The sequence below is a fragment of the Micromys minutus genome (assembly GCF_963924665.1).
Source record: "Micromys minutus genome assembly, chromosome: 3".
NCBI classification, from domain to species: Eukaryota; Metazoa; Chordata; class Mammalia; order Rodentia; family Muridae; genus Micromys; species Micromys minutus.
In genome coordinates, this window is record NC_137972.1 from 26876425 (window position 1) to 26899389 (window position 22965).

General features: G+C 45.3%; 1 protein-coding gene across 1 annotated transcript in view; it reads left to right on the plus strand.

The window, feature by feature from the left end:
* ERC1 (ELKS/RAB6-interacting/CAST family member 1) overlaps nt 1-20796 on the plus strand; it is a 282059-nt gene extending 261263 nt beyond the window's left edge. Inside the window, exons 18-19 of the mRNA XM_080914840.1 lie at nt 257-445; nt 16017-20796. Of these exons, the coding sequence (XP_080770966.1) occupies nt 257-445; nt 16017-16154 (327 nt within the window). The 3' untranslated portion in view covers nt 16155-20796. The remainder of the gene's footprint in view (nt 1-256; nt 446-16016) is intronic.
* Nucleotides 20797-22965: the final 2169 nt, after the last annotated feature.

A 22965-nucleotide genomic window follows, 5' to 3' on the forward strand; every position in this document is an offset into this window, starting at 1 on the left:
TATGTGCATGTGCACACACATACATACATATCCTGTTTCAGCCTCCTGCCTCAGTGCAGAGTTCTTCTTCTGGTATTGCTACGTTCAACCATAGTCCTTCCTTACTTCCTGGAAAAAAACACTGTGAAATTGTTTGTCTCTATAATTATGAAGACTACAGTAGTACTGAGAGCTTTTGTCTTGGTTTGGGAGGAATAAGAAATATTTGAACTTCTCATTTCAGATTAACCTTGACTTTCCCTTTTTCTCACCTCAGATCATCCAGCCCCTCTTAGAACTTGACCAAAATAGAAGCAAGTTAAAGTTGTATATTGGACACCTGACAGCCCTCTGCCATGACCGAGACCCCTTAATCCTTCGTGGACTAACTCCACCAGCTTCTTATAATGCAGATGGTGAACAGGCAGCTTGGGAGAATGAGCTGCAGAAGATGACTCAGGAGCAGGTAGGTCTTGCTTAAGCTGTGGCCCAGGCACACTTCCCTGTCTGGATGAGTGGTGTTTGGGGATAAGGACGTGGTTCCAGGTACTGTCTGTGTGTGTGTGTGTGAGTGCATGTGTGTGTACACTCACATACACATGAACCAGACATTATTCTCATGTGTCATTCTTCAAGAGCTTTCAGCTTTTTTTTTTTTTCATTCGGTGTCTGTTGAGGCCTGGAGCTCACTAGTTTCGGTAGACTGACCATGATTCTTGGGGATCCTCCCACCTCTCCCTACCCAGCTCTGGCATTACAAGCACACACAACCATACCCAGCTTTTTACATGGTGCTTGGGATCAGATCCTCAGACTGGTACAGCAGTGCTTTACCAATTGAGCTGTCTCTTTAGGCCCCAAATAGCATGTTTAATTGATTTATAATTTTTTATTTATTTTCAAATTAACAGAAAACATACATAACATTATTTTTTAAATATATACTGAGTTAAACCATGTATTGTCTCTTTTTTTATTTTTTGGGTAAAGGTTGATTTCACCAAAGTAGAATTTCAGGTTAATGTAGTACCCAGAAGTGTCCTTTTCCTCCTGCTGGTATACTGTTCTACATACTCCTTGGTGTGGTCTGTACTGTAAACAGATCCTGGATATCTATGCTGGGGAATATAACTAAAGGGTATAATTCTTCTAGGTCTTTCTTAAGAGAGTCAGGATCTGGATAGCATACCCTTTACCCTAGTATCTGTGGCCCATCCAACTTTCTGGCCCTGTCATAGCAGCAGCTTGAAGCTAGGACTGGAGGTGGGCATTACAAGGGGAGGTTGGAGTTCTATGAACTCCAGGGAAGCAACAGCAGGTGAGCAGTAGGTATGTGGTGGTCCACATCTATAAAATGGGCTCCTCAGTTCTCACACAACTGCGTGGAGGAGGAGAGCATTTTAAGGTTCCCAGAATCTTCTGATCCTCACACAAAGCATGTTTTCATGCTGTTATACAAAGCTTTTTTATTGGCTTTTTGAGAACTTCAAATGATGTGCCCCAGTCCTACTCATCCTCCCCTCCCTTTGAACCTGCCCTTCATCCTTGCAAAGCTCCTCTCTAACCCTAAAGTCAGTCCTATGTGGGTTGCCTTGGCATCCAGCATTTATGTGGATTCTGGGGATCCAAACTCTAGTCCTTTTGCTTGAAGGGCAAATACTTTAACTGGTCAGCCATCTCCCCAGGCCCACATCACATTACCTTTTGTGAACTGTTTCAAGCTCCAAAAACTATAGAAGTTGACATAATGTTTTCTGTGGTGTTTTAAAAGAGAATGATTCCCACATAGGCTCCAGGTCTTGAATACTTGGTCCCCTGTTGGTGATGCTTTTTGAGAAGGTTTAGAAGGTACAACCTTACTGGAGAAAGTGCAGTGCTAGAAATAGGCTTTGAAAGTTTCCATTCAGCCTCACCCTACATCAGTTTGTCCTCTCTGCATCATGCCTGTGGTTGAGATATGAGTTCTCAACTTCTTGTTCTTTCTCCCACAAGTTTCATTATCACAGCAACAGAAAAGAAACTAATGTAAGACCCTGACTCAAAAATAATAGACAAGGTCTAGGGAGATATCATTGCTAACTGAGGATCTAAGATTGATCCCATAGCCTGTGTATAAAAGCCAAGTGTGAAGCTGAGGTGGTTCAGAGGATAAAGTACATGCCATACAAACAAACGTAAGGATCAGACTTTGCATTCCTAGAACCCACATAAAGTTAGATACTAACTATAGCTCGTCCCGGTGCTTCTAGAGGAGATAAGAGGCAAAGACGGGAACTTCCCAGAAGGTTTTAGGCCAGTTAGCCCAGTGTAAGCAGTGCCAAACAAGAGACCATGTCTCAAACAAGGCGGAAGGGAAAGATGGACTTCTGAGAGTGTCCTTTGACTTTGACATGCCCACATTCACACACAAGCACATACCAGAGATAGATAGATAATGGATAGATAGATAGATAGATAGATAGATAGATAGATAGATAGATAGATAGATAGATAGATGCATATATATATGCACACATACATTTTACACCTTACATTGGGTGCCAAATGTAAAATTATTTTTAGTATAAATGTAATTAGTAAATTAATCCATCAGCTGTATTTCTTTACCTTATTTTAGAACCCAAAAACCACACAGAGAAACCAGGATTTATTTAAAACTGCACCTCAGTGTCTGAACAGTTAAATCTAAACTAATATGGCTTCCAGCCATTACCCCCAATGTACTCGATTCTTATTGTTGGTCTGGCTCTTTGGGCTTCAGTTGTTCCCATGATCTCTCTCTGGGCAACTTCTCAGAGCTCCAGTTCTGCCATCCTCCTGCGGATCTGCATCTCCCTCTCTCCTTCCTCTGTCTGGTGAATGCCCTGCCCTGTTCTTTGTTCTGCCCAGCCATTGAAGACCAGCATTTATTGATGAGGCAGAGGATAAATGATAAATGTTTACACAAGGGCTGCAGAGATGGCTCCGCAATTAAGAGCACTGACTGCTCTTTCAGAGATCCTGAGTTCAATTTCCAGCACCCACATGGTGGCTCACAACCATCTGTAATGGCATCCGATGCCCTCTTCTGGGGTCTAAAGACAGCTACCATGTACTCACATTAAATAAATAAATAAATCTTTTTTAAAAAGAGTTGTTTACACAAACTTGAGACAGGAGAGTCTTCGTATAAGCATTACAATGCCATATCTGGATTAAAATAAGATAAAAGGGTAAAGAAGTCAGCATTTGGATAACACAAGGGTAAACTTTACACAGTGTACAAAAACAGTATGCCTACACATAATTAAACACATACATAAATGCATACATACAAAAACATTTAAATAGAAAACAAATTTAAAACTTTGAAGCCTGGTAGTGGTGGCAGCACAGGCCTTTAATCTGCACTCAGAAATCAGAGGTGGGTGGATCTCAGGAGTCTGAGCCAGCCTGCTCTACAGAACAAGTTTCAGGACAGCCAAAGCTACACAGAGAAACCCTGTCTCGGTAAATAAATAAATACAAGTAAAAAGTAATGCAGCACATCTTCTGTAATACCAGCTGTGGGGAGAAGGGGCAAGCAGAACCCAGGGCTTGCTGGGAAGCTGTTCCATCCTAGTCAGAAAGCTTCAGGCCAGTGTGAGACCCTTTCTCAAAAACAACAAAAAGGTAAAAATGGAGCTATAGGTCAGTGGTAGAATAGCTGTCTAGCACCTGTGAGGCCCTAGGTTCAATCCTTGTACTGTCAAAAGGGTGGGGTAGAAGATAGTTCCTGAGGGATGATACCTGAATTTGTCTTCTATCCTCCTTGCATCCATTCCTGTGTGCCCTATATGTACACGAACATGTGTGCACATACACAATTATAAACTTAGGGACCCATGCTTTGGGGTGGGTAGGGAGATGGAGCAGCAGCTAAAGCATAATTTCCTTACAGTACCCATGTCAGGCAGCTCACAGCCACCACATTCCAGATCTTGGGGGAACTGACCCCTTCTAGCTTCCATTGGCACCTGTATTCACGCACACGTACTTTCACACCAACACACATGCACATAATCAAATGTCTTTGCTTTTTACTGTATGTCAGTATTTTGTTTAAAGGTCACACCTCACCTCTAACCTCCCTTTGAAGTGTTAAAGCAGTTCTACTGATATCTATTAAAACACTGAAATCCACTAAAAATGGAGAACAAAACTGTTTTCCACCCTAAATGGTAACTTCCCATCAGATCAAACCACACTGGAGTCTGTGGGTCACTGGGCTTGGTTCTAATCCCTGTTCCCAGCACTTAGTCCTACTTTATTTCTCAGGAAATATTGCTCCAAAACTTAGCTGAGGCTGTGTTGCTTTGGATTGTCTTTCCATTTGTTCTCTCCCAAATGCTGGGTAACTGGCATCTATCCCTCTTTTGAAAGAAGTAGATTCAGGAATGACCATGCTAGTGCGGTACTAAACACAGAGCCTGAAAGTCGTTCCTGCCACTTAGGGATCATCAGTCATTGGCCATACACTTGACATTCCATTCTTGCCTCTTGGATGGCTTTGCCTGGTTGCTGTGCCACCCAAGTGAGCCAAAGGGATGCAGGAGCTGGTGGGGGTAGAGCCTGAGAAAGGGCAGGGAGAGAAGGAGAAAGAAGAATGGCTCTTGGTGGGTGACAGACTTTGTTCTGGTTCCCAGTCTCTGTTTGTGATCTGTTTTTCTTCTTTCTCTGATGTCTGAACTTGTTTTCTTAGCTTCAATACTGAAGTCTTGTCCAAAGCATTGAGAGCAGCAGCACGTGAGAGGCTGCAAGAGTGAGAGCAGAGAATAGCAGAGCCCTGAAGATAAATGTGTTTGCCTCAGAACTGAGCACAGGAATGTGTGCATGTTGTGTGTGTCTTGACACATTTATGAAAAATACACAGTATGGTAGATTCACTTTTCTTCTCAGCTCTGCTTTCACACAATCTGGCATTTTCTTCTTCCAGAATATCTAGCTAGTTGGATGCTGAAATATCTGGCAATGAAAGCTTATTTAAAAAAATAAAAGTTGGAACTGGAGAGATGGCTCAGTTAACAAAAATGCTTGTGTAACAGGCATAAAGATCTTGAGTTTGGACCCCACACACCAGAGCCCACATTTAAAAGCCAGGCAAAGTGGCATGCACCTATAATCCCAGTGCTGAGGGACAGAGGAGGGTGCCCGGGTCTGTTGTGACAGGAGGAGGACTCTGGCATGGAGCTGTGTAGACAGTACAGGACAGGTTCAAAGCTGACAGGTCCCTGGCTTCGGTACTAAAACCCAAACCTCCTGCCCTGCCTCTGTGGACATTTCCCAGCATTAAGCTCAGGAAATGAAGGTGAAACAGGAACTTGCTATGTAGAATTATAGTCAAAAATAGCATTTTTGCATGCTTGAGATTATGCAAACATTAAATACTATTTTCCATTTGTTCCCAGTGTAAGAATAGTATGTTGTGTGTGGTGTCTACATGGAAAACTATACAAAGAAACAAAACTACAGGTTTGTGCTAAATGTAAATAAAATAACCATATTTGTTTCATCATGGGAAGTTATAAATTAAGGGACCTATGTCTGTCTGTGTGTGTGTGTGTGTGTGTGTGTGTGTGTGTGTGTGTGTGTGTGTTCGCGCGCGCATGCACACACACACTCTAACACAGACCTCCCACAGATTCCAGTCCAGTCATACTGTTGGAATAAGTTACCATTAGTTCTCGCTCAGAGTTTGAGATATTTTTCCAAAGGTTTGATGGTCCTGACCTCTCTGGAACTAGAAGTTGAAGTCATTTAAAGTTCTTCCAGATAGTGTCTACTGTGGTGCATGCCACAGCCTCCTGCCTGAGCACACGCAGGTAACAGTGGCAGTGTGTACTGGCAGTTCTCTGGGAAAAAAACTGGTGAATACTTTAAATAGAAATATGAGTAAGAGCATACCCTTCTCCCATAACTTGACTTCCCAGGACAAAACCAAAGGGATCATGATACACAAGCAGTTTTTAATATACATTCAGATATTGCTGCCATTTCCCACTACATACATGACCACCACCCATAAAGCAAAGCCCACCCACCTACCCTACCCCTCACCCCCAACAGCACCCTGTCAGGGAAAATACTGGCACAGCCCCCTGCCTGGACAAAAACTCCCAACTATTCTAGGACCCTCCATTCCAGCCACTTACCAGTCCATAAAAGCATCGTTGGAAGTACTTCAGAGCCTAATTGCTATTGGGCCACTGTTTCAGGGTTTGGATTTAGCTGGTTACCATACCAGCCATAGAAACTATAGACTGTGCATTCCAAATAAGCCTTGGGGTTTTTGCCCTAAGGTAAAAGGTACTGCAGAACTTCACACCCAGCACTCCCTCCGAGGACTTAGGGCTACTGGTTACTTCTACCCAGAAAGTCAAGTGAGGTACATTCACTAACAGTACCAAAGCCATAACAACATCATTAATGAACAAAATCAGGAACACTGGGGGATAGATACAGAGATGGTACTCTTACACAAAGCACAACTGTCCTTCTGTCCTTCTGCCTTTAATGCAGAAGGCTACTAGGCGCAAAGGAAAATGCTGAACACAGCATATGATCACTGTTAGCCCTAAAGATCAAGTTCTGGTGAATAAGATTTTTCATGGGGTTCTTATCAGTAAGAAATAATGGTTTTAGTGTTATCAGACTGAGTCTTGACTTCTTAAATCAAACTATGAGACTACAAGCCAGATTTTAGACAGGTCTTATTTCCAACTTGGCAGAAAAGCATGTGATATGATGGTGACTTTAAGCTAGTATGACAGACCAGGCATGGTGCCCACTCCAGTGATCCTAGCAAAAAGGTTAGTCTTGTCATCATAGCATACACAGTGTTAAAGCATCCTCTGTCTCCAGATACTCTGACTTCATGCTATTTGATACACGTGGAGTCTATGGGACATCACTTTACATCTGCAAGGCTGAAGCAAAACTAAACCCGATCAGCATTCATTCCTAAGTAAAGTGTTCCACCAATTAAACCCAAAATGCAACAAGCGGAAGGAGGGGACCTTAGGGAGATCAAGTACGGAGTCTCTGCTCCTGCTGATGAGACCCACAGTAGATGCATTGCAGTCTGCATGAGCTGAAACTTCCTCAAACTAAAAAAAAAAAGCTTGTGGCTTCCAGCTGGGTCTCATCCTTTGACTCGTTCGATAAGGCAACCCAGGGATGGGCTTTGCTTAGTCAGACATTATGAAGTCTGGAAAGAATTTGAAGAGCACCTGCCTCCAGACAGTGAAAGCCAAAAAGGTGAAATGCCTCATCTAAGATGGGGAAGCCAGGTGGCAAATGAGGCTTCTGGTTCAGGTATTGGCCGCCGCTGCTCCTTTCAGCCTAGGAAGTAAATTCTCTCGATGTGTCAGGCAACTCCAGCAGAAACTGACACTTTCAAATGCAGAACTTATTGTTATGATGCTGCCATTGTAGTGGGTGCCAGCTCAGGCTGAGTGTACCACCCAAACCTGTGGGTCCTTCTGGAGGAAAGGGGATAAGTGAGTAATAAGGAGAGTTATTTAATCCCTTCAGGACTATAACTTTGCCAACCCTTCACTTGTTCCCTATAGGACAGTAGAACCCTAGTGTCATGCAGCCATAGGCAGTGGGGAAAATTGCTCAAGGCCATAAACAGCCTTATCTGGGCTCTGGTTTATTTGGACTGGCTTTCTCAAGTTATATGCAAAAGAATGATTCCGGGTTTCCCATTCTCTTCTTGCCTATGTTTAGCTGAATTCCTCCCTGCACTTTTCATGAAGGCTGAGCACACCTCAGTGTCTGGCTCCCTTGGAGAATGTAGAAGGAAAGCTGTCTGTCCTCCACATGCTTGCTTTGTCTTCTCAGGTTTAAGCCAGAACTGTGTGAGTGTGTTGGAGGTCTGAATGCCTTGGCTTTGTCATGCGTCTTGGGGAGCTGTGCTCATAGCCTTAAGTATTCATTGAGCCAGATTAGACTGGAAATATCCCTGGAGTCTCTGTCCTACCTTTCTTGACTTGTGGAAAAACTGCAAAAGTTTGAGACTGAAGAGATTATAGGAATGTTTTTCTTTCAGCCCCAACCTTCCTTAAGGAGCTTTCAAATTATATCACATACTTTCTTCCCTTCAACATGCAAACAGTAACATGCAACCCTACCCCCATCTATCTTCATGCCAGCCAAATCAGACACAGGCATTCTCTGTCACTGATACTTACGTCTCACCACTGTACATGGTCATGCATGAATGGCCATGTTCATCCAGGGACCCCTTAGATGAGCCCACCTAACAAGAAAGGCTGGTCATCAATAGACACCTCCCATGATTCTGTTTTCTTGGACCGGGAGTGTGTATCCCACTAAAGGATCATCTTGTCAGTTTCTCCAGGAGTAACCGTTCAGATAACATATCAGGCTTATACTAAAATTAGAGAGAAAATGAGCAAGGTGATTGCAGGAGCCCTTCAGTCTTCCTATCACTGACACTAACGTGGGACATCACATGTTGTGCACATGCCACAGTGGCTGCAAAGCTTCTCTCTTCCCTTCACTTGTCCAGAAACATCAGCTGAACATGGAGTGGGCCTCATGCTGGTTCTGTACCTAAATCTCAACCGCAACAAGGCCTTATTCTTACCACCCTGAGAGCTTCAGCTTGGGATTTCCTAAGCCATTGTTTGGTTTGGTTGGGGGTGGGGGTGTTTTTTCATCCTTTCCCTTTTGACATTCTTTATTTCTGAAAGCCAAACTAAACATATGGGGCTGGTCAGCCACCCTGCCTAGGTCTGTGCTCCCCAGAATGTTGCTATTGTGATAGATCCCTTTAGCAGAAGGGTGGTTTTCTTTCATTTTGAAATTGGTGGGTAAGTCTCAGGTCACTTTAGTTAGCAGGTGATTGAAACATAATGTAAGGTACTGCCAAATCAACTTTAAAATAAGACTTTTAGAATTCTAGATAGTTGGCGATGTTTGTTTAGGCCATGCCGCTGCAAGCCCACATAAAGCAAATACCACTTATGGCAGCATGTCCTCGTGACTATCTACCCCTTGCCACAGGACTGTGCTTCTGTTCAGTGAGCCACCAGGGCTGAGTGGTTTATTGTTTAAAGGTGACAAAATTCCACAGTTCCTTTAGTGTTCTAGGGACCTTCCTCCATAGGAAATGATTTCCATTCTCTTGGCCCTTCAAAATTAGTGCACAGGACACTAACCAAAGCAATGTGAATGCTTTGTTGAGTTTCTCCTTTTCTCAGTTTTCTCTTTCTTAGCCATGAGTGTTACTTTGCTCCTCTTATCCTCTCTGTCTCTCTACACATTCAGAACAGATAGAGCACTCTAGTAAGACAGCCTCCCAGGAGACAAACAGACCTGGGAGTTGTTAGTGGCACAGTATCACAGAGGGGACACAGATTAGCTCATATAGGGACAAGTGCCCTAGACAGGAAAGCATTTTAGACATGGTTACAAGTAGGTCAAAGATTAAGACATTAATTAGTATCTTAGCAACACTTGCAGATAGAGTATGCATGCATCTGGAAAATATCTCTGACTTCTGACCCAGGCTGGCCTCTGGGTGGTGCATGCTAAGTTTCCTGAAGTGAGTACTTTCATCAGCCTAGCATCTTTCCACTATACCTTCAGGCCTTTGTCTTACCTGTAGCGTGGAGTCTGAAACCAGTGCTTACCCTGCTCCCTCTAGGCTGTGAGTTGAAATTTCAGAATCACTGTGGTTTGACTCCAGCATGTACGAGGAGCTTAGTATTTCTGTGATTAGTTGTTTGCCTGGCTGTGGTGGGGTGGAAAGGACAGGAAAGAAACGGAGGCATGGAGATCCAAAGTTTGGCTCCTCCATGTTTGCTTTCACTCAGGACTATGAACTGCTGTGTTTTCAGTGATGTGGCAGAGCAGCTCTTTGTCTGGTTTTAGGTTTGACTTGGGGGAAGATGAACCTTTAAATGTAACCCAGGACCTTGAGCATGCTGGGCAAGTGCCCTGTCATTGAGCCACAGCCCTGGTCCTAATTTCTTTTCAACCTTTGAAAACCAATTATAAAAATAATGGCAATCTAACCTTGAAAAGCCCAGTCACATTAAAGCTAGCATCCATCCAGTACATGATTAACAAATACTGTTCTAAGAATAAAAATATTAGAGATAATTCTGGAATTACTTGATTTTCATGCTTTAAAGCATGAAATACTCTGCTGTGTCTTTATGAAGGAAGAGAAGGCAGAAGTTCCTTCATCTCAGTGCATACACTAGTCCTGTTGGGAGAGAAAGGGTGTCCTTTTTAATCTGTAGGGAAGCTGTAAAAGTCTTCAAGATCAATCTCTAGCCTCCCTTGGCACCAATGCTAGTAAATTCTGCCGTGTGAAAGCAGTGACCAGATGCCTGCAGGAAATAGCTTCCTGGTTGAGAAGTCACTATGCTCTTAGGGCCCTCCAATCTGGTAAGTTTTATGGTCTGTTCAGAATGGCAAAGTAGCAAAATACATTGCAGTTTATTCCATATGTTTGAGAAATTGAAACTGAGAAGCTCATGTTGTGTCTCCGTAACTCCTAAACTGCTGCTAGTTTGGGTTATGGAGCTATAGGAAGTCTAGCCAAGAGAAAGGCCATTTCTACTTGACCCATGCTTCCAGGGCACCACCCTCATCAATTTTACAGTTCTGACTTCAAAGCTGGTATCCTGAGAGTCGGTTGTTTTGTTTTAACATACTCAAGTTTTTGTCTGCTTAAAGCAAACTAAGCATTTCTGTGTAATTTGTGCCTACCACCAAACCACCTGGAAAAGGCATGCCAGCCATTAACTGAGTTTATCGAGAGACCTCTCTGGGTATGCCTTTCATACTCATCAGAAAACCTCATAGCATTTTACCTTGAAATGGAGCCAAATCTACAGAATACTCGACTGTTTTCTCTTTGGGTCTCTAGCAGCTCTCAGTTGTATTGTGTCTTGTCTGTGGAGAGACATCCAGGTCCTGTTCTTAAGTCATAGTGTACGCTGAGCAGATGTTCTGGGCAGTACTCGCAAGGCAGCCAATTCACCACAGCTGTTCTCTCTTGCCCCGTACATCCCACTTGTGTTTCTTATCATTGTACCATTCATGTTGGCTGATCTGTGAGTTACTCGGCACTGAGGCTGACCAACCCTTCCCGACAGTGCCTATGTTTAGTGGAAAGTTGTAGAATCTCCATCTCTGCTCCATTAATTTGCTGAGCCTCCTGTCTGTGACAACAGATCAGTGTTAGAGAACAAGGCACCTCTTCCACTGCACTTCACATGGCAGACTGTGCGCATCATTGTGAGTGTCCCACATGGAATCACTGAGCACATCACCGTGAATGTACGTATCACCATGACTGTGAGCATCATCTTGAGTGTGAGCATCACTATGAGTGCTCCACATGGGGTCACTGCTACATTTGGAACTCTTTGCTCAGGCTCCTGTAGAAATCACATCACTACTTCAAGAGTGGCCAAGCTAGACAGTTCTTGCCAGTGGCCACCTTCATGTCCTGTACTTGTCCCTGCACTCCATCTTTTAGAAATTCTGAGTGGACTGGGTTCTGTCAACATAGGCAGGCCTGTCTTACAAGGTGGCTTATATAATTTTGATTTCTTTGTTGCATTTCTGTGGAGCTGGAACCCAGGCCCTTCCATGAGAAAAGCACTGAGTTACCGACTCACACCCTACCTGAGTGGGCCAGTCTTTCAAAGCTCCTCAGAGATGCAACTAGGTAGCAGAGCACTTAGCCATGTGTACGCTTGGGCCTGCACTCAGCCCCAGCAGCAGAGATAGAACAGAAAATGTCTTCAGAAGAAATTAGTATTTGTTCGGGCAATCTGACTCACTGGCCATTCTTAGATCTTCTGCTGTGTACAGGCACTTACATGCTAGACAGCTTCACGTATAAAACAGAAATTCCCCCAGTTTACTGAAGAATTGAGTTAGCATAGAGCCTCTCTTAAAACAAGACAGAAGAAATTCTGCAGCAGTGTTCCCTCTGAACGGGTAACACTTTAGAAGAAAGGGATGGGCTAAGCCATGAGGGATGAGAAAGTTAGAGAGCATGTGCCAGAAGAATGAGTATTCACATGTGTGTAAGAGAACAACAGAGGCAAGCAAGGAATGGGATGTGTGCGCAGAAAAGGCTGCGGGAGCAGGGGCAGCCATGCCGTGTTGGCTATGTGAAAGGGGGAGGTCATTTCAGGAGATGGAAAAGGATAAGGCTATCCTTTCCAGCCTGCTTTCAGAGGGTCAGTGTTGACTGTGTGACAGGGAGAGCATTTTCTAAGTCACAGACCTCAGCCTTTAGCTTTTCTGGTATGTGGAAGAGCTCCTCTTCAGATTGTCTGCCATATTGGAAGGTTTGGGTGGGTTGATTGATGGCTATGATTTGCTTTCCTGACTGTGAGAACAGGGAGATGGGTTCCTTAGTTGTTGGGGGTTTGGTTAGTTGGTTGGTTGGTTGTTTTTTGGTTGGTTAGTTGGTTGGTTTGGTTTGGGGTTTTTTTGGTTTTGTTTTGTTTTGTTTGGGTTTTAGGGTTTGTTTGTTGTTTGTCTGTTTGTTTTTGCTGAAAATCTGTAGTTAATTTCAAATGTTTCAGCCATACATCACAAACTTCTATGTGCAACTTCACCCAAATTCCCAAAATAATGACTCTGAGAATTAATTATGAATAAATGCCTAGGGTATAAGCTTTTTCTTATTCTCTGACTAGCACCTAACTTATATAATGTGTTTATTTTAAGTCTTGCCAAGTGGTTAATTACCTCTCCTCGGTTTCATAAGACCTGTCTCCATCAAATCTCCTTGTGCATCCTTTATCCCAGAGTTCTCTCTCCTTGCTGGAATACCAACTTCCTATTGCTGCCTAAGCTAATAGGCCAGCAGCTTCTTTACTGACAGGTGATGCTTCTACACAGAACACAGGAGACAATCCCTGTATCTTTTTGGCCTGGGCCTTTAAGAAAACAGTCATAGATGTGGACAGGACTGTGAACAGGAACGACAACAGATGAGCATTGATAGGGTGAAAACTAAGAAGCAACAGTTATAAAACCAGGAGTTTGTTCAGTTTTGCTCAGAGGTAATGAAAGGAAACGTGTGTTGAATATATTAATGCACTAAATCACTTAGACTAGTTGGTGGCCCAAAAAGATGCAGGAGATAATGTCTCTGTATCCATTCTTCAGTTTTGGCCCCTCCTTCCATGTCTGAGTTAGGTTAGGGTTTAGGAGAAAGCAGCTCTTCGCAAAATATTTTTAAAAGCCATAGTCTCACTCACACATGTGCAACACACACACATCAACAACAGACTTGACCTCTAGTGATTTTCTAGTATCACAAGAAGCTGGATTCCCAGGTATGTTCCACCACACCAGTTCTTCCATAAAATCTTACAGTATCCGTGCAACTGAAAGAACATTTTTTGAATAGATGTTTTACGTATGGAGGAAAGGAAGATGCTAAGATATGGAACGTTAAGCTTAAGTTACAGAAAGGTCTGACTGATTCATGGCAACAAACTTAGTTTTGCAGGTTAGTAAAACTGTCCTGTTCCATGAATGTTTCTGGTGTCATTGCATGCAAGATTGTAACACATACAAAGAAAATTATGTCTAGAGAGAAAGTCACAGGAACTTACATGCTACCTACAAATTATAATTAACTAACAGAAACCAAACAAACAATAAAAAAATCCCTAATATTTTTCACTATAATATCTGCAATAAGGGAGTTAGTTTTCCATTCCATAAAATAGAGAACGTATGTCAGCTCCCTCACCGTAATGACTGTCGGAGCCTCTCATCTCACAGAGAAAGGGGGTGTGCTGGTCTCCAGTTCGGAGGTTGCACTCACAAGCATTTGCCATATTGCTGTTGGGTCTGTAGCCCGGCAACTACTGCTCACTTTGTGGCTGATGTACACCAAAAAAAAAGAAAAAAAGAAAAAAAAAAAAAAAGATGAGCCCAAAGTCCCACAATTCCCTACAAAGGCACAGTTCCTTCAAGGAACCTAAGACTTTGTACCCCTTAAAAGTTCAGCTGTCTCCCCAGAAATGCTCCCTTCTGGTACCAAGCCCTTAACACCTGACTATAGATCAAGCCTTCTAAAGCCATGAGCTGAAATAAGTAACTCCTCCTTTAAAGTTGTTTGTGTCAGTAACTTGTCCCAGCCAAAATAATAATAACAATAACAATAATACAAAGTCCAGTGGACAAAATGTTCAGTGTTGCTAATGTAGTATCTTCTAGTTAGTTTTAGTGTTTTTTACTTCTTTAACATATTCCTGTGGGTGCTGGGGATGCAGCTCAGCCGTCGAGCATTTGCCCAGCATGCACCAGGCCCTAGAGTCCATCCCCAGAGTCAGATATTTGTCAGCTTTTGGGATTTGATTTGGAAGCACAATATACTGTTAGGTGAAAATAGATTCATTTAACTCCTGTCTTGAACCTTTAAAGATGCGCTAAGGGTTAGCAGGGTCTAAACATGGTCCTTGAGCCTCCAGATCAGGGTCAACGGCCAGCAGAAAGGGGATTGCCAGTCTCCCCCTGATGGCTGCACATGAGAAGTGCCAAGCTCGTTCTTGGCTCAGAATGACCTGAAAACTTTATCATTTAATCTGCTTTTTCTGGGCCATCTTCTCCAGTTAATAACACATTACAATAGTTAACCTTTTTCAAGAATTTTCAATGCAGTGGGCATTACCCTGCCCTTCATATGGGATTGTCATTAAATCCTCTAAAATTGCCCTGTGAAAATATCTTCTTAATCTTACAGAAGGGCTAGGTAGAGTCGCATCAGCCAACAGATGGGAGCTGTGTTCTAAACTGGGCTCTGAACTGTACTTGACACTCAGATTTCAGTTTTCCACCTTGCTCTCCTGAAACCTTGCCTGGTATTTGAGAATGCCATGTTACCAGCTCATTCCTCAGCTAGCCCCATCTCAGGTGGTTTCTGTTCTCCTCATGGGACCCCGCTTTGAGATGTGTGCACCTCTTCTGTTTCTTGGTCTTGTCCTCCCTGTCTCTCAGCTGTATTTAATTCTGCCTTGTGCTTACAAAAGTCACTTCCTGGGTATTGTCTTCTGCCCACTCAGCAGCTTTTTTTAACCTTCCAAGTCACCTTTTAAGAAAGAAGATGAAAGCAGTTGTGTTACTGTGCCATTTAAAAATGCAGGGTTTCCCTGGAGTTTGCTCCATTGTGTGTTTGAACTCTAGCTTCATTCACAGTCTGGCCCTCACCTCCCTCTTTACCTCCACCCATACCCACACCTCACTGAAGGACCCAGTGTACCGAATGTTTCTGTGATCTGCCTCTTATCTCCCAAGTGACCCCTCTTTGGCTCTTGAGACCCAGATCCTTGCCAACTTTAGTAGCTCCTTCTCATACTCCCCGGAATGAAGTAACCGTGTGTCTTCTCTCCCAATGTATCTTCACGCCTCTGGTGCATGGTACTGGGTTGTGACTTACTTGCTGGCATTCTTGTTCTGCTGTCAGCCTGCAAGGAGTTTCAGCACAGTGACTCGATCCTCCTCTGTCTTCCAGGCCTCGCACAGTGTAGACACTCAAGGACTGCTAGTTAGAGGAGGACTGTCCAGTGCTGCTGAAAACAGTATGTCAGATATGTGTCCTTCCTCAGCAGTGGGCTAGGATATCTGTCAGAATAATCTCCTCAGCGAACTAAGCAGTCTGAGGCCCCTGCAGAAACACATCTGTGTGTAGCAAAGGGAAATCTTTGTGTAAGAGTACCACACAAAGTTGAGATCCTCAATCACTGGGGCCTGTGAGTCTGGAACCCTGGACACAGTCATCCACGTGGAGTCAGCATTAGAAGTTACAGTGTGCAGCCCTGGACTTAGCACTGACTTCTCTGGGCCTTACTTTCATGACGAGAGTCTAGAAACGTGTGCATTTTGAACATTGGTTTTGATACAGGGACATCAACTCTGCTTGTCTTTTCTTTCCTGATGAATTCCCACTCAATACAAATAATCTGAACCCTACCTGAATGCTACCTCTTTTTCCCTTTCAGCTTCAGAACGAGTTGGAGAAAGTTGAAGGGGACAACGCAGAGCTGCAGGAGTTCGCCAACACTATTCTCCAGCAGATAGCAGATCACTGCCCTGACATCCTCGAACAAGTTGTCAATGCCCTGGAAGAGTCCTCCTGACATGCTCCAAGGAAGGTGACCAAGGAGCCAGAGAGGAGAACCTGAGGAACAGGTTCTGAGCCGCCTTCATCCCAGACCCTGCCAGCTCCACGTGCCAGTCCAGCCATCTGTGTCTGTCATCGTACTCTGCCCTCCGCTTTGGATGTTGCCTGCACGTGTCTCCTGGGTCTCCATGAAGAACTGCCCTTGGCATCAGCAGTGGAGGGCTGGGGGGCTGCACTGCACTCTGCCCTTCCAGGAACAGGAAGCCAGAAGCCTACTCAGCTCATCTGGAGCCCACTCAGCTGTGCTTTGAGAGCTTGGAGCCAACACATTAGCATGAGCGCTTTCTCCTCCAAGGAGGGAGGAGGTGACCAGGGACAAAGAGAAGACCGAGTGCTCCTCCCTGCTGCCCTAGTGTTTACCATCATGAACCCTGGGTACAGGCCAGCTTCATGCAGCTTAGCTCTCGGCCTGGCTGTGAATTCCAGCCTGTTGCCTGTCTCACCTGCACTGCTTTTAGCTGACAGGAGGAGGACGTTCACAGTGGTCACCCTGCTCACTCCTCTGTAAGTCCTTTGGCCTGCCCATTGCTACATTGTTAGGTTAAATTTCTGACTGAAGAGAAGAGGGCTTGTGTGTAGGGCTCTGTTGTCTCTGCTTGCAGCTTTGCTCTTAGGAGTTGTCCTGGAGGGCCAGGCTGATTCCTCCTGAACATCACCCACAGTGCTCTCTGCTCCCACACCTTGCCCCAAGCTGCTGTAGAACAGGGGTTGCTAGAGTATGTGATCCACTTCCTACATCCTCAGAGTCATAGCCTCATACCCTGCCTAGAAACTTCTTTTGGCACAACTGAGTTTGTCTTAATTCACACCCATCCCCTCCTCCATTCATTCATTTGAAAAATGTTATGAAATGCCCACCGTGTACACATAAGTGTGCACAGTGCCCATGCTTGGAAAACCTTGGATAGGGATGGTATGGAAGCCCTGTGAGACATGCTCAGTTGAATCATGGCAGTGAACACATAGCTTCTCCCTTCCGTCTTCCCAAAAACGTCCTTCAGACCGGCATTCTTTGTTCTCCACTCTCATGGCATCTGTGGGCTTTGGTGAGCCACCTTTTTGCCTGGAAGATCCCATGTGTCAGGTCAGGATCTTTGCTGTCAGTGTTATTACCCTGAAACATGTCCTGTTTAAGGGACCGTACATGTTCATTTGTGTCGGCTGGCTGCTTAACACATCCATGCGTGCCTCATGGACTTAGCCAGCACTGTGCTGAAATCAGATGCAGATCCAGTTGAACATCTAGGCATTTTTCAGATTACACCCCCCACCTCAGGTGTAGAGGACAGCTATCAGACATACTCAGGCACTACGAGATTATAGCTCTGGTGTAGTTCTTCATCCCTGAAGCAGACTCCTGACACTGCTGTCTTCTGATGAGGCTGCTAAGACTTGCATTTTCCCCTCTGCCCAGTTACACTCTCAGAGGAATTGAACACTGCCCACAAATGTCTCACAGCTCTCCACCTTGGACTCATGCAGCCACTACTGTCAGCCACAGCCCTGGCTCCCCTTCTTCCCTGCCATAAAGTGTTCCTTTGTGTGGGATGCCGGAGAGAGTTCTTCGTGAGTGTTTGGGTGGAGCTGCTTTTGGAGGTCCCAGCCTGGCCACCAGGAATATGGAAAATAGGTCAAAATATGATAATTATTGCTGCCCAGTTCTCTCCATTTTATTTTATTGTCCCATCCATAAATCCTGTAGAAGACCCTAGTATTTCAGGATAAGGAGTTAGAATCTTATTTTATTCTCACAATGTAAAGAGCCGCTACCTAGTAACAGCTTCACGGGTTACAGTGGAATCCAGAAAACTTAGAAGAGTCCAGGCCCACAGGAGTAGCCTAGCACTGCCCCCGCCAGCTGTGGAACCACCACAGGCAGGCCTCCTTACATGTACCCATTTGGTGCCACCCTTCCTAACTGGACATATGACCCACTCCACCACTTCCCCCTCTATCAGGTCCCTCCAGAGAGGTTTCGGGCTTCTTGAGAAGACAAGTTTGTAAGGCAGACCCTGTCTGATCTCTGCACCACAGCAAAGGGTTTTCCTCCTCAGGTGGGGATCCAGCAACTCAAATAGTTCTGGAGACTGTGGAGCTAAAGTTGAACCATAAATGTAGTCTTTGTGTTAGGCAGAGTTACTAGGGTATTCAGATCCTACTGGCTACCATTCATTAAGCCGATATTTACTAAATGCTCAACTGCCATTGCACTGGGACACATCATTTCATGACTGTCTTCATGCATGTATGTTCCTTACGGTAGCTGGCCCTGAGAGCTCGCTGCAGGTTGGCTAGGATCATCCCTCACTTCATTCCATTGTCAAGCCTCATAGCCTTTGCACCAGTAGTGAAGGTGGCCTACCTCCAGGCCTTTGAAGAAGGGTCAAAGCAAGGATATGTAGCAAGTGACACCTGCAGGCCCAAGTCCCAGCAAACCCTGTGTCAGCAGTGTCTACCCCAAGTGACATTATGAAGATGACAGTAGGAAAGGAGGGCTGGAAGCCAACCTGGGGCTCCTGGCCCTGCATGCCTTAGTAGACTCTGTCACTGCCCATGGTGAGTGGCTGGTGGCACACCTGACTAGGATTAGCAAGTATTAAAGACATTTAAGATTAAGAAGTGGAAGTAGGCTTTAGCATCTCAGAAATGTGGAAGGGGTCCTCCAGTTCCTGCCAGCCTTTATTGTCACACTCGAAGCCTGAGTGTACCTCTTCCTCACCAGTGGGCTTTAGAAAGCCTAACAGAGCAGACTAGAATGAGACCACCAACGGTGTTGCAGGTCGCGCTTTGACTGGCCATGTCCTGCCCATCAGTTTGGCCTCCTGGGAAGAAAGTGTTGGCTCGATTTCTTTCTCAGGAGAGATGAAGTCAGTGCAGATGGTTCTCATGTGCTACTGTCCTGCCCTCCGCTGTTGACACTGGGACTGGCTTGGCATCACACTGTCCTATTCGACTGAAGCACGGACTCACTGGCCGCCCTCCAGGTCTTTGAAGAAGGGTCAAAGCAAGGATATGTCGCTCCATAGGATGGGACCGCCACGGGCCTCAGTCCCGCCAGACCCTGTGTCAGCAGTATCAGTAACTCTCAAGTCTGCCTCACCTCCTGCCTGCAGAGTCCAGAGCCAAGGAGAAGGAGCAAGAAGGATGAGGCTGCACCACAGGCCTGTCGGGCACCCGTCACTGCCAGTCTCAGAGATTTCAACTGCTCAAAGGCATGTTCTTTCCTGTGACCCAAGAGGACGTTCAGAGGAGAGAAAACATGCTTTACCTGGGGATCCTTCTGAACAAAATGGCTGTCTGTATTCTTTTTAAACAGAAACTTTCCAAACTTTTTAGTGTCACAATTATAACCAAGTGTCTCCTGATTCTTCCCAGTGTGTTTGGCAAGTGCTGTGACCCTGTTGTAGGTATTTCTCCTCCTGCCTCTTCTGAGGGGGATGTGATTTTAGGGGTTGACTTGAGGGAGCAGGCATCTGCCCTGTCCTGCCACCTCTGTTGTTTCTCTGCTTGTTGACATTGTTTGTGTGACTCAGAGAACGGGGCAGTTACTTTGTGTCCATTGTTGAGAATATTAAAATATTAAAAAAAGTAGTTCTAGAACTAAAAAATTAAAGAGCTGTGTTTTAAAAGATGCAAACCCATAAATACCATGTTAACAACGGAATTCAAGCTATGGGCAGCCTAGCTCCTCCCCCTTCAGGTTGGTGCGGTGGTAACCAGGCCAGCCCTTGGGAGACAGACACACTGACCACACCTGGGTTAGGTGACTGCCTGGGAACAAGACACCTGCTCAGAGGAGAAATGAGAATCTGGGGCTCAGGAATTCTCAGTTGTGTCAGGGTTTTCTCTACATCCTCAGGACCTCTGGGTAGAGGTTTCAAAGTTGGTGACCCTAGAACCACCCTCACATTGGATCAAGCCTCGTGTGCCTAGTGCTATGTTGTAACCTGGGCTTGAGCCTGGAGCCCCTGCTTGCAAGGCCACAGGACCTCTTCCTGCCCACTTGGTGCTATTTCATCATAACCATCTAACAGGACAGCCTGTTCTCCTGGCGCCTATGGGCCAGGTGCCATGGGTGGCCCTCAGAGCTTAGCTCTCTCTGGCTCCTGATCCTAGATTTTTTTTTATTTTGAAGCCATTGGCTCCAGAAATGTCAGAGTCAGGGAAGGAAGTGAGCCAGGCTGAGGAGATCCACCCCTGTGCCACAGGAAACACACCAGCCCAGCCCCTCTTCCCTGTCACACCAGTATTCCATCCATCCTTTAAAACATCTAGCCCCACCTGAGGCACAGGCCATCCATTGGCCCAGCTGCCTAGTACAGACTAGAAACCCAGGATGGAGACGTTGACGTTTCTCCACGCCCCTACCTTAGGAGAGGCATATTGCACTTTAGTGGGGGAGCCCAGAACACTGAGCACTGGCTTCCTGTAGCTTGAGTCCCTGTAGATGGCAGAGGCGGCAGCCTGATGGTTCATGGGAGGCAGCTGCAGCTGCTGTCTTCAACTGTGCACGTGTGTGCAGTTCCGAGAGTCAAATTGCCAGCCTGATGATGACATTACAAAGACGTGTTCTGTTCAACGTTGCCTTGGTAATCATTGTAAACACTTTGTTCAATTTTTTTTCTTTTTTATTCACAAACTAAATCCATCAGGAAATTATAAACTTATTTAAAAACTGTGTGCTGCAGCCTTCTTTAGTCTATCCTAGCCTGGTCACACCCCTGTGATGGGACTGCTGACGATCCGGAAAAGGAGACCAGCAATGCCCAGCAGGCCGTCTCCAGTGGCAGATTAGAATCTGAGCACTCTGGGGAAATTCACGGTAGACTTGGCCTGCTGGTGCCTCGCTCACACCTGGTGGGCTGGTCTCGGCAGAAAAATGCACCCTTAGATCCCACTCCAACTCTGATTATGTTTCAGAGTCGGTCTCAACTTCCTTTTTCCTTTTCACCCTATTCCCACACAGGGCATCCCTCACCCAGGAGGAATTTACACTAAGAGAGCAGAGGAACGGGTGTGGCCAGAACCGGCTCCCACTTCAGGCGTGTGTTCTGATGGTCACCTCAGATGTGGTCTGTGGGTCTGCATGATGAACACCAAGAGCAAAAGTAAGGAGACCCGTGTATAACCATGGACTCCATTGTCTGCTCTGGGACTTCCGGAGGCATTTACTGTAGGGTGCTCACATTCTGGTTAACTTTTTATCCATGAATGTCTTAGGAAGCAAAAATACATACATACATACATAAGCTGTGCTCAGACAGTGGCTCATGCCTGTGCCCCAGTACTCAGGAATCTGAGGTGGGAAGAGCCTGGGTCACATAGGAAGACCTATCTTAGTAAGGTCTCTTTATTCCCTCTCTTTACTACAGAAGTCATGGCACCTGACTGTTAAGTCTAGGAATTGTGACGTGAGAGAACCAAGCATTGTCAGGTCCTTTTCCTGGCAGAACAACTGTTTAGACATGTTGCCAGGCAAAGGGGTAGCAAACTATACCAGACTGAGGAACAAAGCTGCACCTGGTTGCATCATGGGAAATAGTGAAGTGACGAGCAGAATGAATTCTGTGCTGCATAGCTTAAAGCCACAAGCACAGCAGACCATACCAGTCAGCAGTTTCCAAGGCTTCCCATTTGTTTTTTAAAACTAATATATTAACTCAGTTGTTGACCAGTACTTAGCTGCAAAGGAGTGGGCACAGATCACAGGCTTGCATATGGTGCACATAAGCCCATGCGGTATACATGTTTTTTTAATGATAATACAAGCAGACATAAGCAAAATACATAATTATGTTTTCCGTTTTGAAAGTCTTTTAAAGCACATGGTTACTTTTTTGTATATCTGGGGGCTGCTTTTAAATGATCCAGCTGTGTACTGAAGAGTCAAGGAGTAGCACATAGCTACAGAAGATTGGTCAGGAAGTGGGGAGGTGCTTGAAGCCGGGTATCAGGCTCTCAAGGTCTACCAGTAAGCTCTGCTCCCTTGTTTGAGGTCTGTGTGAGATTTCCCTGATCCGCATCAAGAATCACATCTGTCTACTGTGTTTTCCTGGTCAGCACACATGAGCCTCTTTCCCTGGATCATGCATTCCATAATCCCTGTTGGAAACTAGTGCAAAGACTAGTCTTGTCAGCTCTTTCGCTGTCTACAGCGGTCCCTCCGGAGATGCTGCTACCCACTTCTCAGATGAGGCATAGACGGGACAAGGATCTCAGGCTAGCCAGCAAAGGCATGACAAGGGATCTCCAGTTGGTTTTCCCCACATCAGTGGCTGCTGCTGGGCTAGGGGAAAGACTAATCCCAATGCCCAGTACTGGGGATACCCAGGAAGACCAGCACTTTGCAAACCCTCAGGTTGGTTACTATAAAATGCATTTGACCCCTAGGGGTATCCGTTGACTGGCTCTGAGAAGACCATATGGACAAAAACAATGCAGATTGTACAGAGGCTAGCCAGTGGTTTGTGTGGGCCTAGGAAGCACTGCTTGGCAGAAAAGCAAAAAGTGGCTTAGATGGTAGGATATACCTGTGTGCTAAAAGACCTCTACTGTCCTGAATGTGTGGCCAGCTGGGGAGAGCAACATCGCCCATTACCAGTTGTTCACCCTGTGCAAACTCATAAAATAGGAGTACCCCAGCTCAGCAGAGCTGATAAGAAAGCAAACAAGAAGAGGGGGAGAGCATGCCTAGCATGGCAGCCCTGGAAGATCAGTACCTTGCTCTCTAAAGCTGGGGGAGGCTCCTGGGGCCTGGAAGGGAGAAG